This window comes from Amphiura filiformis, chromosome 2 (assembly GCF_039555335.1).
Source record: "Amphiura filiformis chromosome 2, Afil_fr2py, whole genome shotgun sequence".
Classification (NCBI taxonomy): domain Eukaryota; kingdom Metazoa; phylum Echinodermata; class Ophiuroidea; order Amphilepidida; family Amphiuridae; genus Amphiura; species Amphiura filiformis.
The window spans coordinates 6,583,781-6,605,468 of record NC_092629.1 but is presented as its reverse complement, the minus strand read 5'-3'; the positions used below and the strand labels follow the sequence as shown (position 1 = coordinate 6,605,468).

The 21,688-nt window shown below is 39.6% G+C and overlaps 1 protein-coding gene across 1 annotated transcript; it reads left to right on the top strand.

Moving 5' to 3' along the window:
• Positions 1-19,018: 19,018 nt before the first annotated feature.
• Positions 19,019-19,411, top strand: LOC140137972 (uncharacterized). The gene has a single exon (XM_072159799.1). It carries the CDS (start codon positions 19,019-19,021, stop codon positions 19,409-19,411), a length of 393 nt encoding a protein of 130 aa, XP_072015900.1.
• Positions 19,412-21,688: the final 2,277 nt, after the last annotated feature.

The following is a 21,688-nucleotide window of genomic DNA, read 5'->3' as shown; positions in this document are numbered from 1 at the left end:
TAAAATCCGTTTTTGAGTATAATAAAGTAAGTCATGCATTGTCAAAATGAAGGAAATACCTATTGCCAACTTGGTAAAATGCATACTGTAGCCCAATCTTGTACATCGTAGCACCCAGTTTGGGTTTGTGGTTTCGAAATGTTGCAATTAAACATTAGTTCTTTCAAATATGAAACGCTGAAACACAAATCTAGAACAAACAATCATTATATTTAGAAAGATATAGCAAACTTTCCTTGATAGAGATTGGACCCAAGACAAAGTACACCCAAATTAAGTGTCAATTCAGAATTAACCCATGGCGGAAAGGCGTATATACATGCGTAAATTAATTAAGAGCCATTCCCCATTACAGTTTACCAATATATACACATATGTGATGCGATCAAGCATTTTCAGTTTCTTATAAGATAGTAAAAAGCACGTATAAAGCTTGGTTTTGCAGAAAATCCCATTGAAATTGAACAACCAGTTCCAAAGATATGAGCAATTTAAGAGTTTCCAAAACAACAGGAAACAAAAAAAAATATTTCCGAGTTCCGACTGATTTTGCTAGATTGCATCACATTATGTGATACGATCAAGCAAAATCAGTCTGAAGTAGGCCCGGGTCAATTTTGTGATTCTTAAATTTTCATTTTCAGCGTATTCGAAGCGCCACCACATTAGTGAAAACCCCATGTCAATACAATTTTTGTGTCAGTTCCTGCAGAACTGACACCTTTAGTACAGGTTTGACGATCACGTGACAATTCGAATCATCATATCGAAATATCACGTGGGTAAAAATATCAATATCGATATCAATACTATTCGTCAATTCAGCCCCAAACCAATTCGCCCACATGCTAATTCGAACCCTGTATATTGATGTAGGCATACAAAAAAAGTTGGCCAAATTTAACTATTTCGTGATTTTCTCCATAACCGTTGTTCTTACACCAAATCTGTATATTTAGATGCCTTGATGTCTTGCATTCGGTCACAAACCAATTCGTTGTACTTTGTGCACTTAACCCTCTATCTTTTAAACCAAATATCCTAAAGAGTCGTGTGATATGTCGAACTTTTCCTCAGGTCATAAAGAACAAAAAAAGTCAGCGTTCGCGTATCTGTACGTAGCGGGGTACGTAGCGGCAGTTATTGTGGCCCTCACAACACGGGCTTCTGGTGAGCTGCCGGTCCTAGGAAATGGAATATTACTGATAAATATATAAAGATGGCAAAATCAGTAAACCAGTTTAAGTTACAAATAAAGAAAAGTCTAATAAAAAATTACATCTAATATTTAGGCATTATATAATGACCTCACCCATCCCCACCCATCTCCACCCCAACTATCAATTTCTTCTGTGAACTGTGGAATGTCTAGATATGAAATGTTATAAATATTTATATTGCTTCTTTCTTTGCATGTTCTTCTCCTCTTTCTTTTATTTGTTAGCTTTGTGTAATTGTATGTTGGGGCAGTGTAAGGGGGTGCTCGCTTCAGGCCTTTTGAGCATCTCCTCATTCAAATGTTGTGTCTTTTATATATATTTTGTATGTCGATTTCCGGGGTCGATTTGTATGAAAATAAAATGATGATGTATGATGATGATGATGTACATCATTTCCTACAGAGTCGTGAGATATGTCAAACTTTTCCTTAGTCATAACTTCATAAGGAACAAAAAAAAGTCAGTGGTCGCATATCTGTAGGATCATTGGTCAATAAGATATAGTCACTTTTTTAAATTTTTAACCAAATATCTTAGAGAGTCGTGCCATATGTCAAAAAGGAACAGAAAAGTTAGTGGTCGCATATCTGTAGGATCATCGGTTAATGAGATATAGTCACTTTTTTGTACGTTGTGCACTTAACCCCCTTGTTTTTTACTTCTGGGTATCGTTTGGAGTCAAATGATTTTTCATTTTAAAGCTTATGATAAATTTTCTAAACACGAAATAAAACAAAATTGACCGCCAGCCGACTTTACAGCTGTTTCGTGATGGACGGTCACATTATATTCATTAACATATTAAATCGTTTATCCCTTTTGGTCAATATCGAATTGGTTTGTGGCTGACTTAGCTTGGGGCCAATGCATGAATTGGCATATGGCCAAGTCAACTGTGGACGAATTGGTTTGGGCCGAATCGACCTGATACCAGGAAATGCCGAAAAATTACGTACTTTTACAAGGCAAAAAGCAACTTTTCTAGGCATTGTTGACATGGTGCCCCCGCTAAAGAAAGTTTCCTACTATAAAGACCTAACTTTTGAGATGGTTTGTACGGTTTGAAAGTGCAAAATTAACAATAAGCTTAAAATAGGCGCCGTTACCGCCGGGTCATCATCAACAACTTTGACAGATGACGTCATCAGACGCAATCTCTGTCTTGATAATATCGACATGGACTAATTAGAGCACGTAGTGTGATGGACTGGAAACTTCACGCATCGATCTGAGGACAGCTTTCAAACATAAGTCTTGATAGTAATACGCTGTTTTAATTAGCCTATATCTGGTGGCAGCAGCATTTTTCTACAGTCACGTGATAATGGCACCGGTGAATAATACACGGGGGAAGCCGACGGTGTCCAAATCTTTTTTTTTTTTTTTTTTTTTTTTTTCCTTTTTCAGCTTTTTGTATTTTATCTGTACTTGGAGCTGGTGGGGGAGAGAAAGCATAAAATACATTCAGGAAAAAATACAACTCGAACCAAAGATCAAGGCTCCATTTCAAATTTAACCCTAAAAAATCACTCATTTTTGAAACCGGACGTTGTTCAAATTTGCGCCAAAACTTCACCTCTGAAATAAAATATTGGGATTTTTTCTCAGATTCCTTCATGTAGACACTTGCCAGAAGCAAATGAGCTGAAAACGGGCGAATTTTGACAATTATCTTAGAATTTAAAGCCGCAACAAGCTCAAATAAGCGGTGGACTATTTTAACTGAATTTCACTGGTACATAAATCGTGGAGTGATTTGGTGGTGCGCCCTCTGAAAAGATTGGAAGAATAGAAGGCTGACGTTGCGCCAAAACATGTGGGCCTATTTAATGATATATGAACTACCACTCATGTTCTTGTCACCGCTACAGTGCAAAACTTCTCTTTAACATTACATTCAAATAATAATTACATTGTAAATTGGAACTGACACCAATTTTTTTCAGGAATACTTGTTTACAAAGTTACAACGATTTGAACACCGGTATATTAAAAAAAAACCGGAGAAAATCAAGTTTAAAGTTCGAGTACTTTAATTGAGGTATGAATTGAGAATTCAAAAATTCAAATTGTTTAGTTTCTAAGGCAATATAAACAAATTACTTCGATCTTTCGATCGACCATCGATGTTTGGTCGATCAAATTGATTTGGCATTGATAGTTTTCATCTTTCGATCGACCATCGATGCTTTGTCGATCCTTTATGAAATCAATTAATTTACTAATGTTAATTGTGATAAAACAGTAATTTGAACCTGTAGTGATATTGGCCAATATAAATTTAGCCTTAATTCTGATTAGTAGTTGATCGAAGCAGCATCGACAGCCGATCCAAAGATAAAACAAATTTGTTTCTGGTACTTTAATCAACATGATCAAACACTGAAGTTGATCCGACCCAATATCATCGGCGTAACGGAGCTACCGGGGGGCAATATTTTCAAATTTCGCCGCTGACCCCCGGGCGCTGACCTGCTATTGAAATAATTTTACCGGTACAAATGCGCAAGAAGCACGCGAAAATTTGTTGCATCTTTAACGCTAGTATGGGTCAAAATTAGCGGAATAATTTTGGCTTAAAACCGGATTAAATTAAGATGCCCATTACAACTTTCGGTCAAATTTGTCCTGGGTATTCGAGTCTCGATCGGTACGCCTCTACCCAACACATGGAAATAGTAGATTATCTGCAGTTTGGAAGGGATTATCCCATCCTGGAACTGTTTCACGTTTGGTTTTGGCGCGCTCTTACCTGTATACTAGTCGCAGGGCGCGACCCATAGGCTTATAAACGTCTCTCTATTACTTATATCTGAAAACGCAATATACATTAAAGGTTGTTTCGACAATTTCATCTTATATTAATATCGTTTAGGTTAAGAAAGCGAAAAAGGCAACAATCATTATAATTTTCACCATGATTATTGGTTGCTATTTGTGGTAGTTGTACTTAATATCCATGCCGAATAGCGAGACACTTTTGTCAACACGTCAGGTATATCAGTCCGTGCACAGCCAAAGCCAAAGCTCGTCACGCCAACAAGGTGCCACAAACCGGTTCCATCGTTGCAATTCAGTGGGCCTCCGCTGTCACCCTGTGGAAGAAAGACAACTCCGACATGATTAATTTGGTAGATGGGTGCACACCTCCAAATCACCCCGCGCGCGAGGTCTTGGATCAGTTCCGGTAAAAGCGAAAAAAAATTGAGGTATTTTGGGCCTTAAGTTCTGCGTTCTATCTCTAAGGACCGATATCTTTAAGGTTCGCTATCACCAATGTGTAAAGACTATGGAGATGAGAATCCCGCTATTTCTAAGAGAGAAAAGGGTTCACTATACCTAAAAAAAGGTCCGCTACTTCTAAGGTTCGATATCACTAATTCAGAATAAGGTTCGCTAGTTCTAAGGTTCGATATCACTAATTTTAAATAAGGCTCGCTATCACTAATTTTAAATAAGGTTCGTTTATTGAAGGTTCGCTATCTCTAAGGTTCGCTATCACTAATTGCAATTAAGGTTCGCTATCACTAATTAATAAAGGTTCGCTATCTCTAAAGTTCGCTATCACTAATTTTGAAATTTGAGATAGCGAACCTTATTTAAAATTAGAGATAGCGGGCCTGATTTCAAATTAGTGATATCGAACCTTAGAGATAGCGGGCCTTATTTTCAAATTAGAGGTAGTGAACCTTAGGGATACCGGGCTTGTTAGAATTAGAAATAGCGGGCCTTATTTAAAATTAGTGATAGCGAACCTTAGATATAGCGAATCTTCAATAAATTAGTGATATCGGGCCTTATTTAAAATTAGTGATAGCGAACCTTATTTAAAATTAGTGATATCGAACCTTAGAAATACTGAACCTTATTTCAAATTAGTGATATCGAACCTTAGGTATAGTGGCCCTTTTTTGTAATTAGTGATAGCGAACCTTAGAGATAGGGAACCTCAGAGATAGCGGTCCTTAGAGATAGCGAATCGGCGCCAATTCTGTGGCATGTCATAGCTTCATTTGCCATAAAATTTGTATTATTCCGCGAATTAAAAAAAAATCATTTGATATCATCAGAATGCAAATCGATATGTCTGATGTGCTCTCAGTCCCCACAAAAAAATACTGTGCAAAGGTGGGTGACCGATCCCTTAAGGAACTCTGATAGGTTTCGTCAGTGTTGCCCGATAAACTCACTGTGCGGTCGGCTTATGGCAACGGGACGACATTAGAGAATGAATTTGGAGAAAACCTGATAATTACAAACACTCGCTGAGCAGCAAGACCTTCCTCCAAGCTTTTAATCCGATAAGCTTATTATCTATTTGTTTTCATGAATCTTGTAAAGAATTCACGTAATTTGATTGGTTTTCTGGTGTATAAGATCTCACAATAGTTAATTGATAGTGATATTAGTCAGGGCGCGCGCCGCCACGCAACGGCGGCACGCTTGTTGCTCCTCAATAATCGCGCGATAATGCGTTCGCGTAATACACGTGCGAGAACTAAGAACGCGATTCGGCGGCTTAGATGTTCGTGATGGTTTCGTTCATTTAAAACAACGGGGATGTCCTCACAAAAGTAACTTTATTTTTGTCTGAAAAAGGCAGTTTTTCTCGCAAATTACATTAAAACTGAATAAGAATTAGAGAATAATGATAGGATTTTGTCTTTTGCCTATCCAATATCGTGTCATAATGGATGGGCTGGCCAATATTTTGAGTAGTGGATGCCGGCGCAGCCGGTATCCACTACGATAAAAAAAATATTGGATAGGCAAAAGACAAAATCCTATCATTTATTCTCTAAATAATCAATTAGTAGCTCGATGGTATTACTGAGCTCAATCATCTGAAATTACTTCAGTGGGTGATTTTCAATGGAACGGCAACGTACTAGCTCGAGCATCGAGCTCATCGATCCACATTTTGTGACGTGTTAGGTCAAAAGGAGACACTTTTGGGCAGGGTCGTAATGAAGAAATAGCAAAAAATCTGACCGGGTGATTTTTTTCGGCATTCAGTGGCGTAGATTTCTTTTTCGACATGGGGGGACAAATTTTCTTGAAATATAGTGAATCCGACACCTTTTGGCGACAGAATAAATTTATGGTACAAATGCGCTCGAAGCGCTCGAAAATTTTGCCATTTTGAAGCTGAACTGATGAAATAATTTGGGCTTTGGGGCTAAAATAGCCAGATATAAGGTTAATTTGGTTAGAAACCCAGTACAGGCGTCAACATTGGGGGGGGGGGGATTGTATGGACCATCCCCCCTGGCAAAATATTGAGGGATTTATCCCCCATCTCCCCGCGGCCGAACGATGCATCTTCAAAAGCGATTCAAGTTCAGGTTTGCTTGCTGTATTTTACCTGGCATGAGCCGCTATTCGCCCCGGTGTAGGTACATAACATGTTGTCAGTGATGAAATCATCCCTTACAGCGTTCCATATTGAGCTACCATACGATACGCTTATGTCACTGTACTGGTCTTTACAAACTTGAAGATCAATAAGTGAGGTTGGCAATTGTTGTAATGTGTTTGGTAATGTACCTGAAACGTAACAATAATATTACATTATTGATGATGACGACGACGTAGACGACGACGATGATTTTGTATTAACGAGGTTGGTACTTCTTGCAACGTGTTTGATAGCTTTAGGCCTGGGTATACAGTGGCATACTGCGGCCGCTTCCCCGGGGGGGCTTCAGAAAAGTTTAGTGCTTGATGACGTGACTGACGTGGTGGGAACGATTTTAGCCAATCAAAAAAGAGCTCATGATATATTGTTTCTAAGGCATATATATATACTAATATTAAGCACTGTTCAACAGTCTTAAAGTGCTAATATTGAGCGTAATTAGTGCAGTGATAGCACCATCTACAGTATATTCCATTAAAAAAACTGTTTGAAGCATTATATTTTGACACAACAAAATATATAACTAAATTGTTCAGTTAAAGCACCCCTGGGGTGTGGCGGAGGGGAAGCTGGAAAATCAGGCATCAGGCAAACTACAAAAGAGCAATAGCTATTAAGGTTGCCCGCAGGGCTTAAAAACACCGATAGCCATCAGGGCCTGAAGAATGAAGGAAATTGAGGGGTAAATATAAAAAAGGTTGGGTTGCAAGTCCTTACAATGGAAGTCGGCGCCTTGGCCCTTTCGGCATTTATGTTTTTAAGCCCCCATTTTTTTTTCAAATTAAAAAACCTTGCATAACCTTAAATGCGGAAATATACCAAATGGCGCTATCACTGCACTAATGCTCAATTAGCACGTTAACACTGCAGTTGTACATTCCTTCGTAGTAGGGGCCGTGCAATAATTATAAGCCCTGGGGGAGGGTAAAATTGAGGGGGGGGCAAGAAATTTTTTGCGAGCCGAAGGGGGGGGGGCAAGCAATTTTTGGCAAGCCGATGGGGGTGGGGCAAGTGATTTTTGGCACACATTCTTGGGGCACCTTTATAATAAAACACTCTAAAAAGACTTAGGAAAACCGTACAGAAACACTTGTATATATAGACCCATTTAAGGTTTGCAATTTGGGATCCCAAAATTTGGCATGTGCAAGGGGGGGGGGGCAAAGCGATTTTTTGGCGGGCCGAGGGGCGGGGCAAGCGATTTTTGGCGGGCCGAGAGGGGGAGGCAAGCGATTTTTGGCGAACCGTTTGGAAATTTCACCCCGGGGGCTCATAATTATTGCACAGCCCCTTACTTTTAGAGAGACTGGGTTGGGTAAACGATTTTGAGAGAACGAGCGGATTCAAACTGACGGTGGAGGAGACTACGATTTTACCAACATCACACAATAACGTAATATTTTACCATACAACATTCAAGCTGTGTAGTTTAAATTAAAACATTTTATTCAAATGAAAAGAATTGATTATTCCAGTTGAAATCCATACACGCCCTACTGTATGTACCGGGTGTATGTAGAAGACATGGCCGTAATCTCCCACACAGGGAGTGTGGGATACCTAACCCCATTTCAAATATACACTCTAAGGAGATTATAAGGTAATGTATTTCATGGATTTCAACGGGAATAGCCCAATTATTTTAAGGCATATTTTACCGGCTCCTTCTACCAGTGTGCCCCAACCAATAACATAACAGGACCCTGCAGGATAGGCGTCTTGTTCCTGATCAGTTACAGCCAGACAAATAGGCCGAACGTAGTTTGTGTACGTTACTGGTGTTTCTAGTCTTAGTAGACATATGTCGTTGTCGAAGTTAGGCAAAATGTCACGGTCACGGTCGCCGATGTCAAAATCTGGATGACAAAATGGCGTTACGAGTGACGTTTGTCGGTTTGGCGATGACGGAGTGAGAGTAATATCGCCGAAGACAATGCGATTGGCATGATCTCTGTTTAAAAGAAAGAAAATTCTCAGCAGTGCAGTTATTTATAGTGCGCTACGCACAGGCACAATGTAGCAGTTGATCCGAAAGCCTCAGGACACTTTACACGTTGTTGCTGACCACTACGGCCCCACATCATTTAACAACAACAACAACAACAACAGCAACAACAACAACAACAACAACAACACAGAGACTTTGCAGCTTCAAGAGCGCACACCCTAGACCTCACAAATGACATTTGCAACCAGGAGCCACTATAGTGGCAAGTGGGGGGGGGGGTGTAATACTATTAAAATCCTTGGTATTTAGCCCAAACGTTCCTCTTGAAAAAATCAATTGTAACTGGGATGAAAAATTAGATTTAGACTTTATAAAGCATACAGTATAAAAGCTCCTGAAGCCAGCAGCTTCTTTAGGGTTAGAAGCACCAGTCTCTGTGTGTTTACTTGTATAGGGGGTAATAATTGCATCAACTACTTGTTTAGGGTTGGGGAAAAGACAACTACTTGTTTTAGGGTAGCAAATCGCGCTACTTATACTTGCAAATTTCAGTCTCAGAAACACTTGTTTAGAGTGCTTTTTGTGAGTCCATGGACGCGCCTAATACCCTCTTGTCACTTCAGTGCCCCCTCCCCCCGAAACAGGATCAGCTCTCTGAGTTTCGTACGAGTTTAATACAACGAGACAATCAGCAGTAAATTCCTTGTCCAGGTGAATTTCAAGCTAACTCAATTTTTCCACGGGAGCGTACTAAACAGTAGGCAACTACCAACTCATCTCATCTAACCTAAGATGTTTATCGCTCCGTATGGTCGGTAAGAACCAACAGTGGTTCGACGTTTTGCTACTGAAACAGGTCCCTCAGGTAGGTGACCTTTTGGGGCACAGTATAAGCGCGAGCTAGGGTCTGTTCGATATATTTTGCCATATGTCCGATTGCAGCGGCGTTATAATCCGTATTGAAAAGGAGGTAACTCAGTTTGAAATTAATACTCCATGTGTGGGAGATTAAGATCATCTCTTTTTGCGTTTATATTTTGTTGTCTGTCCCTGAAGAAGAGCAGTTTTTTACTCGAAACGTCGGGTTTTTTTTCTCTGTTTGGTTTTGGTTGTCTGCTATGTGCACAGTGATTTTCATCACTTCCAAGTTTGTGGGCTCTGGAATTGGCCATTTTTAGCCATCGAAATGTGCCTGTTTGTGTGCCTACACTGATTGTTTGGTTTATCGTGTCTGTTTATGTGCATAGTGATTGTCATCACTGTTTCTGGTGCACTTTTGTTTTCCCATTGATCCTTGTTGTTTTTGCAGGTTTAGCACTTCTGTGGGCTTTGGAACTGGTAGTTTTTGGCTGTCGAATTTTGCGTACTTCTTATGCCTGCATTTGCTGTTTTTGTCCCCCTGTATATACTGTCTAGTCTGTATTTTACTTGTTTTCCCACATCAAGTTGGTGTACCTTGCTCTTTTTCTTTCCTGTCATCTCTTCTACTATGTCCACAGGAAGTGTATCGTGGATTTCAATTGGAAAAGCCAAATTACGTCGATTAGCCAATTAGGCGACAAAAAAATCCTGTTCTACGGGCCCAACCGACCCACATTTTGCGTTTTGGAGAATTGTTTTAAAATTTTGCTAAAATCATGTAAAATCAACCGTTTTGGGGCCAGATTTTTTTAATATTGGCTGAACATTTAGAGAAAAAATGCTTACAAAAATTCTTCAGATTTTCAGATTTTGGTGAAATTTTAGGGTAGTAATTTTAGCCTACAGAAAAAAAGCCCGACCGACAGACCCTACTTCAAAGGCCCGTCCGCACGTAGAACAAGTTTTTTTTCCGTCGCCTTAGGGACTAATCAATATACCTTAGACCGACGAGTAGGACCTTTTTTTCTTATTTTATACCAGACTATGTTCAGCTCAGACTATGACCACTATCTCATATGGCGCAAGAAAGGCGAATCGCGAAAGTCCAGTGACCGGGCGGGGCGGTTAGTGGACTTTCGCGGTCAATCTTTCTTGAGCAATCGGAGTCTGCATGAGTAATATAGTTGGTAATTGAGAAAAACAGGTCCTATTTGTCGGACTAATATACCTGCAGTGTGCAGCAGTTAAAGCCCATTCGTTATTTAGCAACGTAGCTCCACAACCGAAGTCACCCTCTCCATTGAGCAAGAAGCCGGTCGATGGCCACTCGCCTATTCTAGCACCCTGCCCACCAACAATACGTTGATGAGCAAGAGGGCGAGTGCCACAAATACCGGTATTAAGTAGGTCTGCCAAATCTGTGCATTTTAGGAAAATTATAATCACTAATTTGCCGACACTTTACTGTTTGGGAGGATTAAATTATGTAAGGGGCTGAGCAAATATTACCTGTCGGCCAAAAATTGCTTGCCCTCCATTTAGGCATACCAAAGAACCTTCCCCCTTTCCGCAGCTTATGAAATATTGCGTGCCCCTCTCTCGGCCTGCCGAAAAAAAATCTATTGCCCCCGCACGTATTTTTGGCGGGCTGTTTGGAAATTTGACCCCCCTCCCGGGGGCACATAATTATTGCACAGCCCCTAATCATATTGCTGAAGAGGAAAAAAATCTTCTACCTATTTCTATAGAATCCGTAAATAGTTCTAGTCTTTGTTTGCTTTGGTTAAATCCTGTTTAAGTGGTGGGTTACAAAGCATTGTATTTTGTCTAGGCATGTATAACCAACAATTGACAATGAGAGGATATTCCTGAACCTCGTTGACTTGGGAATGATTTGAAATGACCGCAAATTATGATTGTATGATATTTATTACCAGCAATGTGGAAAAAGAGACATGTAGAACCGAGAAAAAGGTACCATTTTGTTGAAGGAGCAGAGTTCAACAAACCCTAACCCCGCTTCGTTTGAAGTCAAATGCCATGATATATCATTTTAAAGCTTATGAATGTTATGATGTATATTTTCTAAAAACGAAATAAAACAAAATTGACTTTTTAGGACTTACTTGTTTCACATGTGCTCCCAGTATATCCAGCAACACATGTACAGGTAAAAGAACCAATTCCATCCGTACATGTACCTCCATGTTGGCATGGGTTAGGATTGCAATCATTTATATCTGGAATCAATAATTGAACCGAATATTTCAGAGAAGCCATTCACTGCGTTGTAATGCTGTTGATAAACTGACTGATGACGATTCTATAGTGTTTCAAGATGTTGACAAAGTTATGGGCCCCGTCCCTAGGGTGGGACTGGTCTCTTGTTTGATTTCGTCAACATCTAGAAACACTAGAGGGCCATCAGTCTGCCAACAGCATTACACCACTGAATGACGAAAACGGTTTCTCTGAAATATTCGATTCAAAAAGTAAGTGCTGTTAACCAGTTTAAAACAAACACAACTATTATTCAACATATTACAACCGTAATGTTCATTTTGTTTTCAACACGCCTTTTGTCTAAAAGTAACGGCGCAGTACACAAAGCAGTACATAAATGGTCGTTGACACCGCGGCTTGTGGACGAAGCCGAAATGATAATACCCGCGAGGTGCCTTTTGCGATTTGTACCGTATATAAGGGGGGATGTCATTTTCTTCGGCCGGTGGTCATGAATATGTCGGTGACCGGAGTAAATTTTTATGAACCCCCTATCGCGGGCCAAAAATTTTTACGGCCCCCCTATCTTGGGTCGAAAATTTTTATGACCCCCCCTTCCGCCTACACAAACTCAAGACAAATTATTCATTGCCGGAACCAAGGCGAGGAGTGCACCAATACTTTAGATCGAAAAAAGAGTGCGGAGTGCGTTAAAATTTTGATCGTGTGTGTAAAGAAGGCGCAAAAATTTTGCATTATATAACGAAAGATTATGTGCACATTTTGATTGATAAATTAAAAGAATACTTTTCGCAGCGCGCGAAAAGTTTGAGTCAGCAGCCCTTAATAATTCTATAACCCCCCTATTTTGGGTGTTAAAAAATTATAACCCCTAGTATATTTGGTCTAAAAATTCTATGACTCCCCAGTATATTCATGCCCCCTCCCCGCTTCCTAATGTTAACGTCGCCATTTGTAGGCAGTATAATATAATATATCGGAAGAGATGCGGACGTGGACAATTTGAATTGCTATTAGCTTTCTGTTAGTATGCGGTCATCTAAAAAGCCTCCTCGATTTTGACATGGATTGGGGTCACAAATATTTATATTTATAATATAATTGAAAACCAATTATTATTGGCAACCATGAATTCAATCATTTGGATAGTATAACGACGGCGAAAAATACAACGGAAACTAATAATAGAAGCTTCAAATTTAGTGACTTACTTGTTTCACAAAAGCTTCCTGTGTATCCAGCAGAACATGTGCAGGTAAAGAAATCTATTCCGTCTGTACAACTACCTCCATTTTGACATGGGTTGGGATCGCAGTTATTTATATCTGAAAATCAATTTTTATATGAAAACTGTAATGTGGATCATTTCAATGGACCTAAGTAAACTGAGTGTTTTCACCCATGCCATAAATTGTTTGCCGCCCCTGTTTTTCCCATCAGGAAGTTTATTATTGTGCAGACCTCAATAAACATGATGAAGAACCCTTACATTACAACGCTTCTCACCATCAGCCACGTATCACCAACACCTTTCATGCACGTTTGCACAATTATGATTGTATTCATTTAATCTTGAGCTGAACAAATTAAGTAAAATGAACGATTCACCGTATCATTCCAGTTTTCTGAGGATTACATTACATTACATCACCTTCTCACCGTAATTTACACGCAAGACCAGCGTCTCCCCTGTGTCAACAGTCATGTATTCCCACAAACCCAACCATTATTCCGACACTCATCTTGACTGTTTCTGATCCTCAACAATCAACATAATGGGAGAGGGACAGTATTGACGATGCGTGAGATTTTATTACCCTGGCGTGTGATTTTACTACCTTTGCGTGTGATTTTACTACCGTGGCGAGTAAGCGTGTGAGACCCAAAGAATGCGTGAGAGTTGACAGCCCTGGTATTAAATGGTCGTTATTAATTATGCACCGTGCTTATTGGAACATCTTTGCACGAAGATATACCTGAGATTCGTCAGGTACCGTGCACGCACCGCCGGCCTACGATTTATATTCACAAAGACGCAGTAAAATATCACGAATGACTTTTTAGGACTTACTTGTTTCACATGTGCTTCCAGTATATCCAATAAAACATGTACATGTAAAAGAATCAATTCCAACTGTACAAGTACCTCCATGTTGACATGGGTTAGTATTGCAATCATTTATATCTGGAATCAATCATTTAATTTTTAAAAGCAGTTTTTCAAAACTGGACAATAACGCTCACTTTCTGACCCGAATATTTCAAAGAAACCATTCTCTGCAATCAGGGGTGTAATGCTGTTGATAAACTGACCGATGACGATTCTATAGTGATTCTAGATGTTGACAATGTCCTTTTGTTCTTTGTGATAGTGTTTTTAGTAGAGAATCGCATATTCTGGAAAGTTATGGGCCCGTCATGGTATAGGGTGGGCTGATCACTTGTTAGATTTTTGTCAACATCTAGAAACACTAGAGAATCATCAGTCTGCCAACAGCATTACACCGATTCAAAAGTGAGTGCTGTTTAAAAAACTATCATCTAACATTTAACAACCGTAATTTTCATTATTTCAACAAGCCTTATGTCTAAAAGTAACGACGCACTCTTTCGCAGTACACACAGCAGTACGTAATTGTTCGTTAACACCGCGTCATGTGGACGAAGCCGCGACATGATAATACCCGTGAGGTACCTTGCGAGATTTACCGTATATAATGTTAACGTCGCATTCTGTTGTCTGAAAAATATATCGGAAGAGATGCGGACAGGACAATTTGAATTTGCTATCGGCTTTTCATTAGTTATGCGGTCATCTAAAAAGCCACCTCGATTATGATATGGTTTGGGGCCACAAATATTTATAATATAATTGAAAACCAATTATTATTGGCAACCATGAATTCAATCATTTGGATAGTATAAAGACGGTGAAAAATACAATGGAAACAAATAGCTTAATTTAGTGACTTACTTGTTTCACAAAAGCTTCCTGTATATCCAGCAGAACATGTGCAGGTGAAGGAATCTATTCCGTCTGTACAACTACCACTATTTTGACATGGGTTGGGATCGCAGTTATTTATATCTGAAAATAAATTATTATTTAAAATTGTAATTTGGATCATTTCAATGAACCTAAGTAAACTAAGTGCTTGCACCCATGCCATAAATTGTTTGCCGCCCCCTGTTTTCCCAGCGGGAAGTTTATTATCGCGCAGCCCTCAATACAGACAACGCTTCTCACCATCAGCCATGTATCACCAACGCATTTCGGGCTTTCACGTACGTTTTCACAATTATGATTGTATTCACCAACCACTATATGTGACATTTAACCTTGAGCTGAACAAATTAAGTAAAATGAACGACTCGCTGCTTCATTCCAGTTTTCTGAGGGTTACATTACATTACATCACCTTCTCATCGCATTTACATGCACCACTGGCGTCTGCCCTTATGTCAACAGTATGTATTCCCCCAAACCCAACAATTATTCCGACACTCGTCTTTACTGTTTCTGATCCTCAACAACCAACATGAGGTAGGAACAATATTGACGATGCGTGAGATTTTATTACCTTGTCGTGTGATTTTACTACCTTGGCGTGTGATTTTACTACCTTTGCGTGTGATTTTACTACCGTGGCGAGTAAGCGTGTGAGACCCATCGAATGCGTGAGAGTTGACAGCCCTGGTATTAAATGGTCGTTATTAATTATGCACCGTGCTTATTGGAACAGGCTTTGCACGATATACCTGAGATTCGTCAGTTACCGTGCACGCACCGTCGGCCTACGATATATATTTACAAAGACCCAGTAAAATATCACGAATGACTATTTCGGACTTACTTGTTTCATACGTGCTTCCAGTATATCCAATAACACATGTACAGGTAAAAGAACCAATTCCATCCGTACAAGTACCTCCATTTTGACATTGGTTAGGATTGCAATCATTTATATCTGAAATCAATCATTTAATTTTCAAAAGGAGTTTTGCCCTTTTTGAACCGAATATTTCAGCCGTTCTCCATCCATTCTCTGCCATCAGCAGTGTAATGCTGTTGATAAACTGACCGATGACGATTCTATAGTGTTTCTAGACGTTGACAATGTCCTTATTGTCCTTTGTGATAGTGTTTCTAGTAGAGTATCATATATTCTGAAAAGTTATGGGCCCGTCCCTATATACATGATATAGTGTGGGGCTGATTTCTATTTTGATTTTTATCAACATCTAGAAACACTAGAGAAACATCAGTCTGCGAACAGCATTACACCTCTGAATGATGATGCTTTCTCTGAAATGTACGATTCAAAAAGTGAGTGCTGTTGACCAGTTAAAAACCCCTATTATTTAACATTTAACAATCGTAATTTTCATTATTTCAACAAGCCTTGTGTCTAAAAGTAACGACGCACTTTTCACAGTACACAGAGCCTTACGTAGTTGCTCGTTAACACCGCGGCATGTGGACGAAGCCGCGGCATGATAATACCCGTAAGGTGCCTTACGAGATTGACCGTATATAATGTTAACGTCGCATTCTGTTGTTTGAATAATATATCGGAAGAGATGCGGACAGGGCAGTTTGAATTGCTATCGGCCTCTTGCTAGTATTCGGTCAATGCCGGTCATCTAAAAAGCCCCCTCGATTTTGACATGGTTTGGGGTCGCAATTATTTACAATATACTAATTGAAAACCAATTATTGGCAACCGTGAATACAATCATTTGGATTAGTATAAAGACGGGGAAAAATACAACGGAAACTAATAGCTTACTTTAGTGACTTACTTCTTTCACAAAATCTTCCTGTATATCCAGCAGAACATGTGCAGGTAAAATAATCTCTTCCGTCTGTACAACTCCCACTATTTTGACATGGGTTGGGATCGCAGTTATTTATATCTGAAAATCAATAATTTTTTGAAAATTGTAATTTGAATCATTTCAATGGACCTAAGTAAACTAAGTGTTTTTCCCCATGCCCACAATTGTTTGCCACCCCCTGTTTTCCCAGTGCGAAGTTTATTATTGTGCAACCCTCAATACAGACCCCTTATATTACAATACTTCTCACCATCAGTCACGTATCACCAACGCCTTTCACGAACGTTTGCACAATTATGATTGTATTCACCAACCACTATAATGTGACATTTAATCTTGAGCTGAACAAATTACGTAAAATGAACGACTCGCTGCTTCATTCCAGTTTTCTGAGGATTATATTACATTACATCACCTTCTCACCGCATTTACATGCAACACCAGCGTCTTCCCTATGTCAACAGTCATTTATCTTTACTGTTTCTGATCCTCAACAACCAACATGAGGTAGGAACAATATTGACGATGCGTGAGATTTTATTACCTTGGCGTGTGATTTTACTACCTTTGCGTGTGATTTTACTACCTTTGCGTGTGATTTTACTACCGTGGCGAGTAAGCGTGTGAGACCCATCGAATGCGTGAGAGTTGACAGCCCTGGTATTAAATGGTCGTTATTAATTATGCACTGTGCTTATTGGAACATCTTTACACAAATATATTGTTACGAGTCGTACTTGACTCAAGGCCAAAATCACCTTTTACCCGAACTCACACGAATGCACAGCACAAATACACTGTTTGATTAAGCTAACAAAATCTAAGTCTTTCATTGAAAGTAATGTAGGATTGGTACAATATATGACAACAAAATGCACATATAAAATAATCACACAATCACAATAATGTTTAAGTTATTGGCATTCTTCTTCTTGAAGATAACAGATTTCTTGCAATGTTCTGGACGGCTGATGTATATATCCTTATTCACTTAAGTCCTGCTTTCTGTGGGTAATCCCCAAATCTTATCCATTTCACAATCCAAGGATTTTCCAAGATTATTAATATAAGGAATCTGCTAGAGATGAAGAGGGGTTTTCCCCCAAACAATCTAATATTAGATATGATTCTATTTGTTTTGATCACTTGATGAATGAAAGGGAATTCCCCTAAACATGCCATAACACTTTTGACTAATGACTTTTGAAAAAAAATATGGGTTTAATCAAGGAAAGTGTGTGGTTTATATTACATGGCAGAATGCTTATCAACATTATACATACCTGTGTGCTTTATTTTGTATTATCTTACTAGTGGTAATCTCATTCCAACATTATTGTCTTTGTATCAAAAAACCACCCAAGTCTACTATTTAAAATGAACCCCACGAAGTCCCTGAAATGCTAATCGTCATACCTAATACAGTTTAACCTACTCATTTACACGTAAAACGTTTACCATATTGACCAGGTAAATCTAACTGAAGGAATTAAAAGGATATACATTTTTTTTCTCAAAATCACTTCCCATGGACTTGGGTGGGTTTTGAATTCATGTATTCAATTGTAAACCTGAAATGGTGATGTGCTTGTACATCAGGCTATTTACTTAACATTCCAGAAGGGTAAGGTGTTTTCATCTCAGGTCATGGTCATAATGTAATGTTATGCAATTCAATAACACAATGTGTCTAGTTACTAGTAGTTGAATAATGCTACATGATGAACAAGACAGCATTCAAAATGTGAACTTTTCTGTTTCAAAATGTGAAGTTTCTGTTTTATGGACAATTTGATCATCTTTATTATTAAATCATAAAGAAAACTACACACAAAGCCAAGAACAACAGCTGCAATCCATACCAATTGAAGGCAGGGCAGGACCTTCAGGGCAGGGCAGGTCCGTGGCAGGGCAGGTCCGTAACCTTCATGTACCCTAACTGCCCGGAGCCTCTGAATCCGTGCGTAACGTAAACGCAGGATCCGTGGGTTTTGGTACTTTAACGCACTAAATTGTACTGGGAGTTGGGGTTACTAATATAAAGGGACACTTCGTGATCCACAGCCTCATTCCCCCACTCCAAACAAAGTTGAGATTTGCATACCATCAGAAACCTAGTTTTGTTTTTTATTCCAAAGACTGTTAATTTAAAAAAGAGACTATTATTACGTAGCCAACATCTTGTCTCCACTTGTCGGCAAGTCCAGTACTCATTTAAAGAACAGTGAAGAACTTGTTAACAAACTGTCTCAGTTTAAACTTAGTCCTAGCGAATGTCTTGTATCATACGACGTTACAGCCTTATTCACCAGTGTGCCAGTGGAAGAAATTTTGGTTATCGTCAAAGATCTGCTTAGAGCTGATGACACTTTGGATTCCAGGACTGACCTCAACTCACAACAAGTCACTGACTTACTCAGCACTTGCCTCAAGACCACATATTTTATCTACGATGGCAAATAATACATTCAACGAGAGGGAGCCGTGATGGGTTCACCGGTGAGTCCCATAATCGCCAACCTATTTATGGAGAACTTTGAGGAGAAAGCCATCACCTCCTTTCATACCCCACCCCGCTATTTCGGGAGATATGTTGACGATACCATGGTGATTATTGAGCGTTCTCAGGTAGACAGTTTCACTCACCATCTGAACTCCATTCACGACTCTATCAAGTTCACCGTTGAACATGAATCTAACAACTCCATTGCCATGTTAGACACCCTCATCTCGCGTAACGCGGACGGTTCCCTATCCTTCAGTGTGTATAGGAAGATCACACACAGACCAATATCTGAACTTTGCGAGTCACCAGCCACTAGAACAAAAGTTAGGGGTTATACGAACTTTGACACACTGCGCCAAAACCCTATCCTCTGATAGTGAACGCCTTGAACAGGAAATGGACCATGTCAAGAAATCCCTTGCCATCTGTGGTTACACCAAGTGGGCGTGAAGTTCCCCTTCCAACAAGCGTCATGAGCCTAAATCCAAACAACGGATCGACCACCCTAAGGGGCATATCACTCTCCCCTACGTACGCGGTGTCACTGAGTCCATCAACAGGAAGATACGCAAAGCTGGCGTGACGGTTCATGTGAAACCAACGAACACCATCCGTAGCATGGTTGTGTCGCCCAAAGACAAACCTAAAACTCTGGATCGCACTGGGACAATATATAACATCAAATGCCAGGATTGCCCATCACAGTATGTTGGTACACACATGAAAGCTGCCAAACACACCTTTGATCCTCAGGAAGAGCAAATCTTAGACTCGGACCCCAGATGGTACCAGAGAGGAGTGAAGGAGACCATCTATATCGCCGCCGCTAATCCAGATCCCTACCAAGACATGGGTCGGCACCCCTCCCCCGCCTACAAGAAGCTGATCGGGTCATGTGACTTGTGATCAATACCCAGGTAACGTGATCCGATTCGCGCTACAACGTCTAGTACCAGCAATCCACCAGTGCTGATGAAGCGAGCTTGGATGAGCCACGAAACTTACACGTCAGTGTTAATTCAATTGCTTGTGTGAATTGGTCCAAATTTACACTAATATTAAGACTATTATTTTCCTTACCAGGACAATTGCTTTCATCCGAACCATCTGCACAATCTTGATCCCCGTCACAAAACCAACCATCCCATATGCATGTATTGTCATTACAAGGCGAAAAACCTGCCCAACATGCTAAAACGTATAGAACAGAAATGTCAAATAAAATAGTTGTCTAACTCAAGTCATCACCGAAATGAGTCCAAAACGCCAAACATTTAAATTCGATTTACAATGTGCATCGAAAAAAAAAACCCAACTATTATCAAACAAGAAATAAATAGCATAAGCACTCTTAAACATATATTGTAAAATATCCAGAAGAAATAAATAGCATTGTATTTCCTCCAAATGTTAGTTTCACTGTCAGATATGTGCCCTTTGACCCGAACAGATAAGGCAAAGCAAAAAAATAAAAAAATAAATAAAAAAATCACTATTTAATTCTAGCGCATATATCACCAGAAATGTTTGTAACCAGATATCTAATCACCGAGTTTGAAAGAAGGATATAAAAACTGGAGCTTACGGAGAGCGAGCGTGGATCAGGATAAACCAAATGCACATACAGTCCTTGGGAACGGCCGGGGCTGAACCCAGGACTCGATCAGTGATGTAAGGTGCAACAAAAAACATTTATAACAAATACCAGTCTAGCACATCAACATAACAATGAGATTCAGAAACCAAAAACGAAAAACAAAAAATAAACATTGAAAAGATAAAATGGCCAATATGAGTGGCCAACTCAGCTGTTATTTTATACATCTTTATCACCGTCCGAATGAGTCGTAATCCCGGGGTCGTACTTTTATACTATAAACCAATCAATAATTAAACCTCGCTGATACTGACCCTCAGCAGTTGTCGTGTCAACTGCATTAGTGGTAGTCACTGCCGTTGTAGTCGTTTGGACCTCGGGAGTTGTTGCTTCTGGAGTAGGAGAGAGTTAAATAAATTTTCGCGAGTTTAACCTTGTAATAAAAAAAAGGACAAGCAATAACAACATTACAAGAAGTAAACTACAAACATCAAAACTGATGGAGAACAATTCTTTTGATTACATTGCACTTTGTTATTAGCCATGTACGATTTCTGACCAAAACTTATATTCACCTACTAACGAAGTTGACACCTCTGCCGATAGAGAGAACGTCACTCTACTGAGGCCATGGGTAGTAGTATACGTTCGTCCAGTTCCTAAGTTACTAGCCGAGTTAATAAAAAAGAAACGTGCACCAGGTGTACCACTACCATCTATATGAATTCCCGGATTGGCTGTACCAGCTGCCACTAATCCAATGACGTCACCTGGCTGAACTGATATCTGTTCATCAGTGCTTACATTGTGGGTACTCATTTCATTGATCTGCACAGCCGTTGCTGGAATGTCATTCATTCCCACTATTGTCCACATGATAGGATTACCTTCAGCATCTGGTCTAAATACAATGGCCTTGAAAGAAGCCGCCCTGCTTGCCAAGAAGCTCCATCTGCTGATGACACCAGTACAAGTTATCGGATGACGAGTTACTACTCCAACGAGGAGACGTAAGAGTTCAAAAGTTCTACGTTTAGCGACATCTCCAACAGAG

Coding starts and splice junctions, on each gene's coding strand:
- LOC140137972 (XM_072159799.1), top strand. CDS start 19,019: ATGGGTTCACCGGTGAGTCCCATAATCGCCAACCTATTTATGGAGAAC.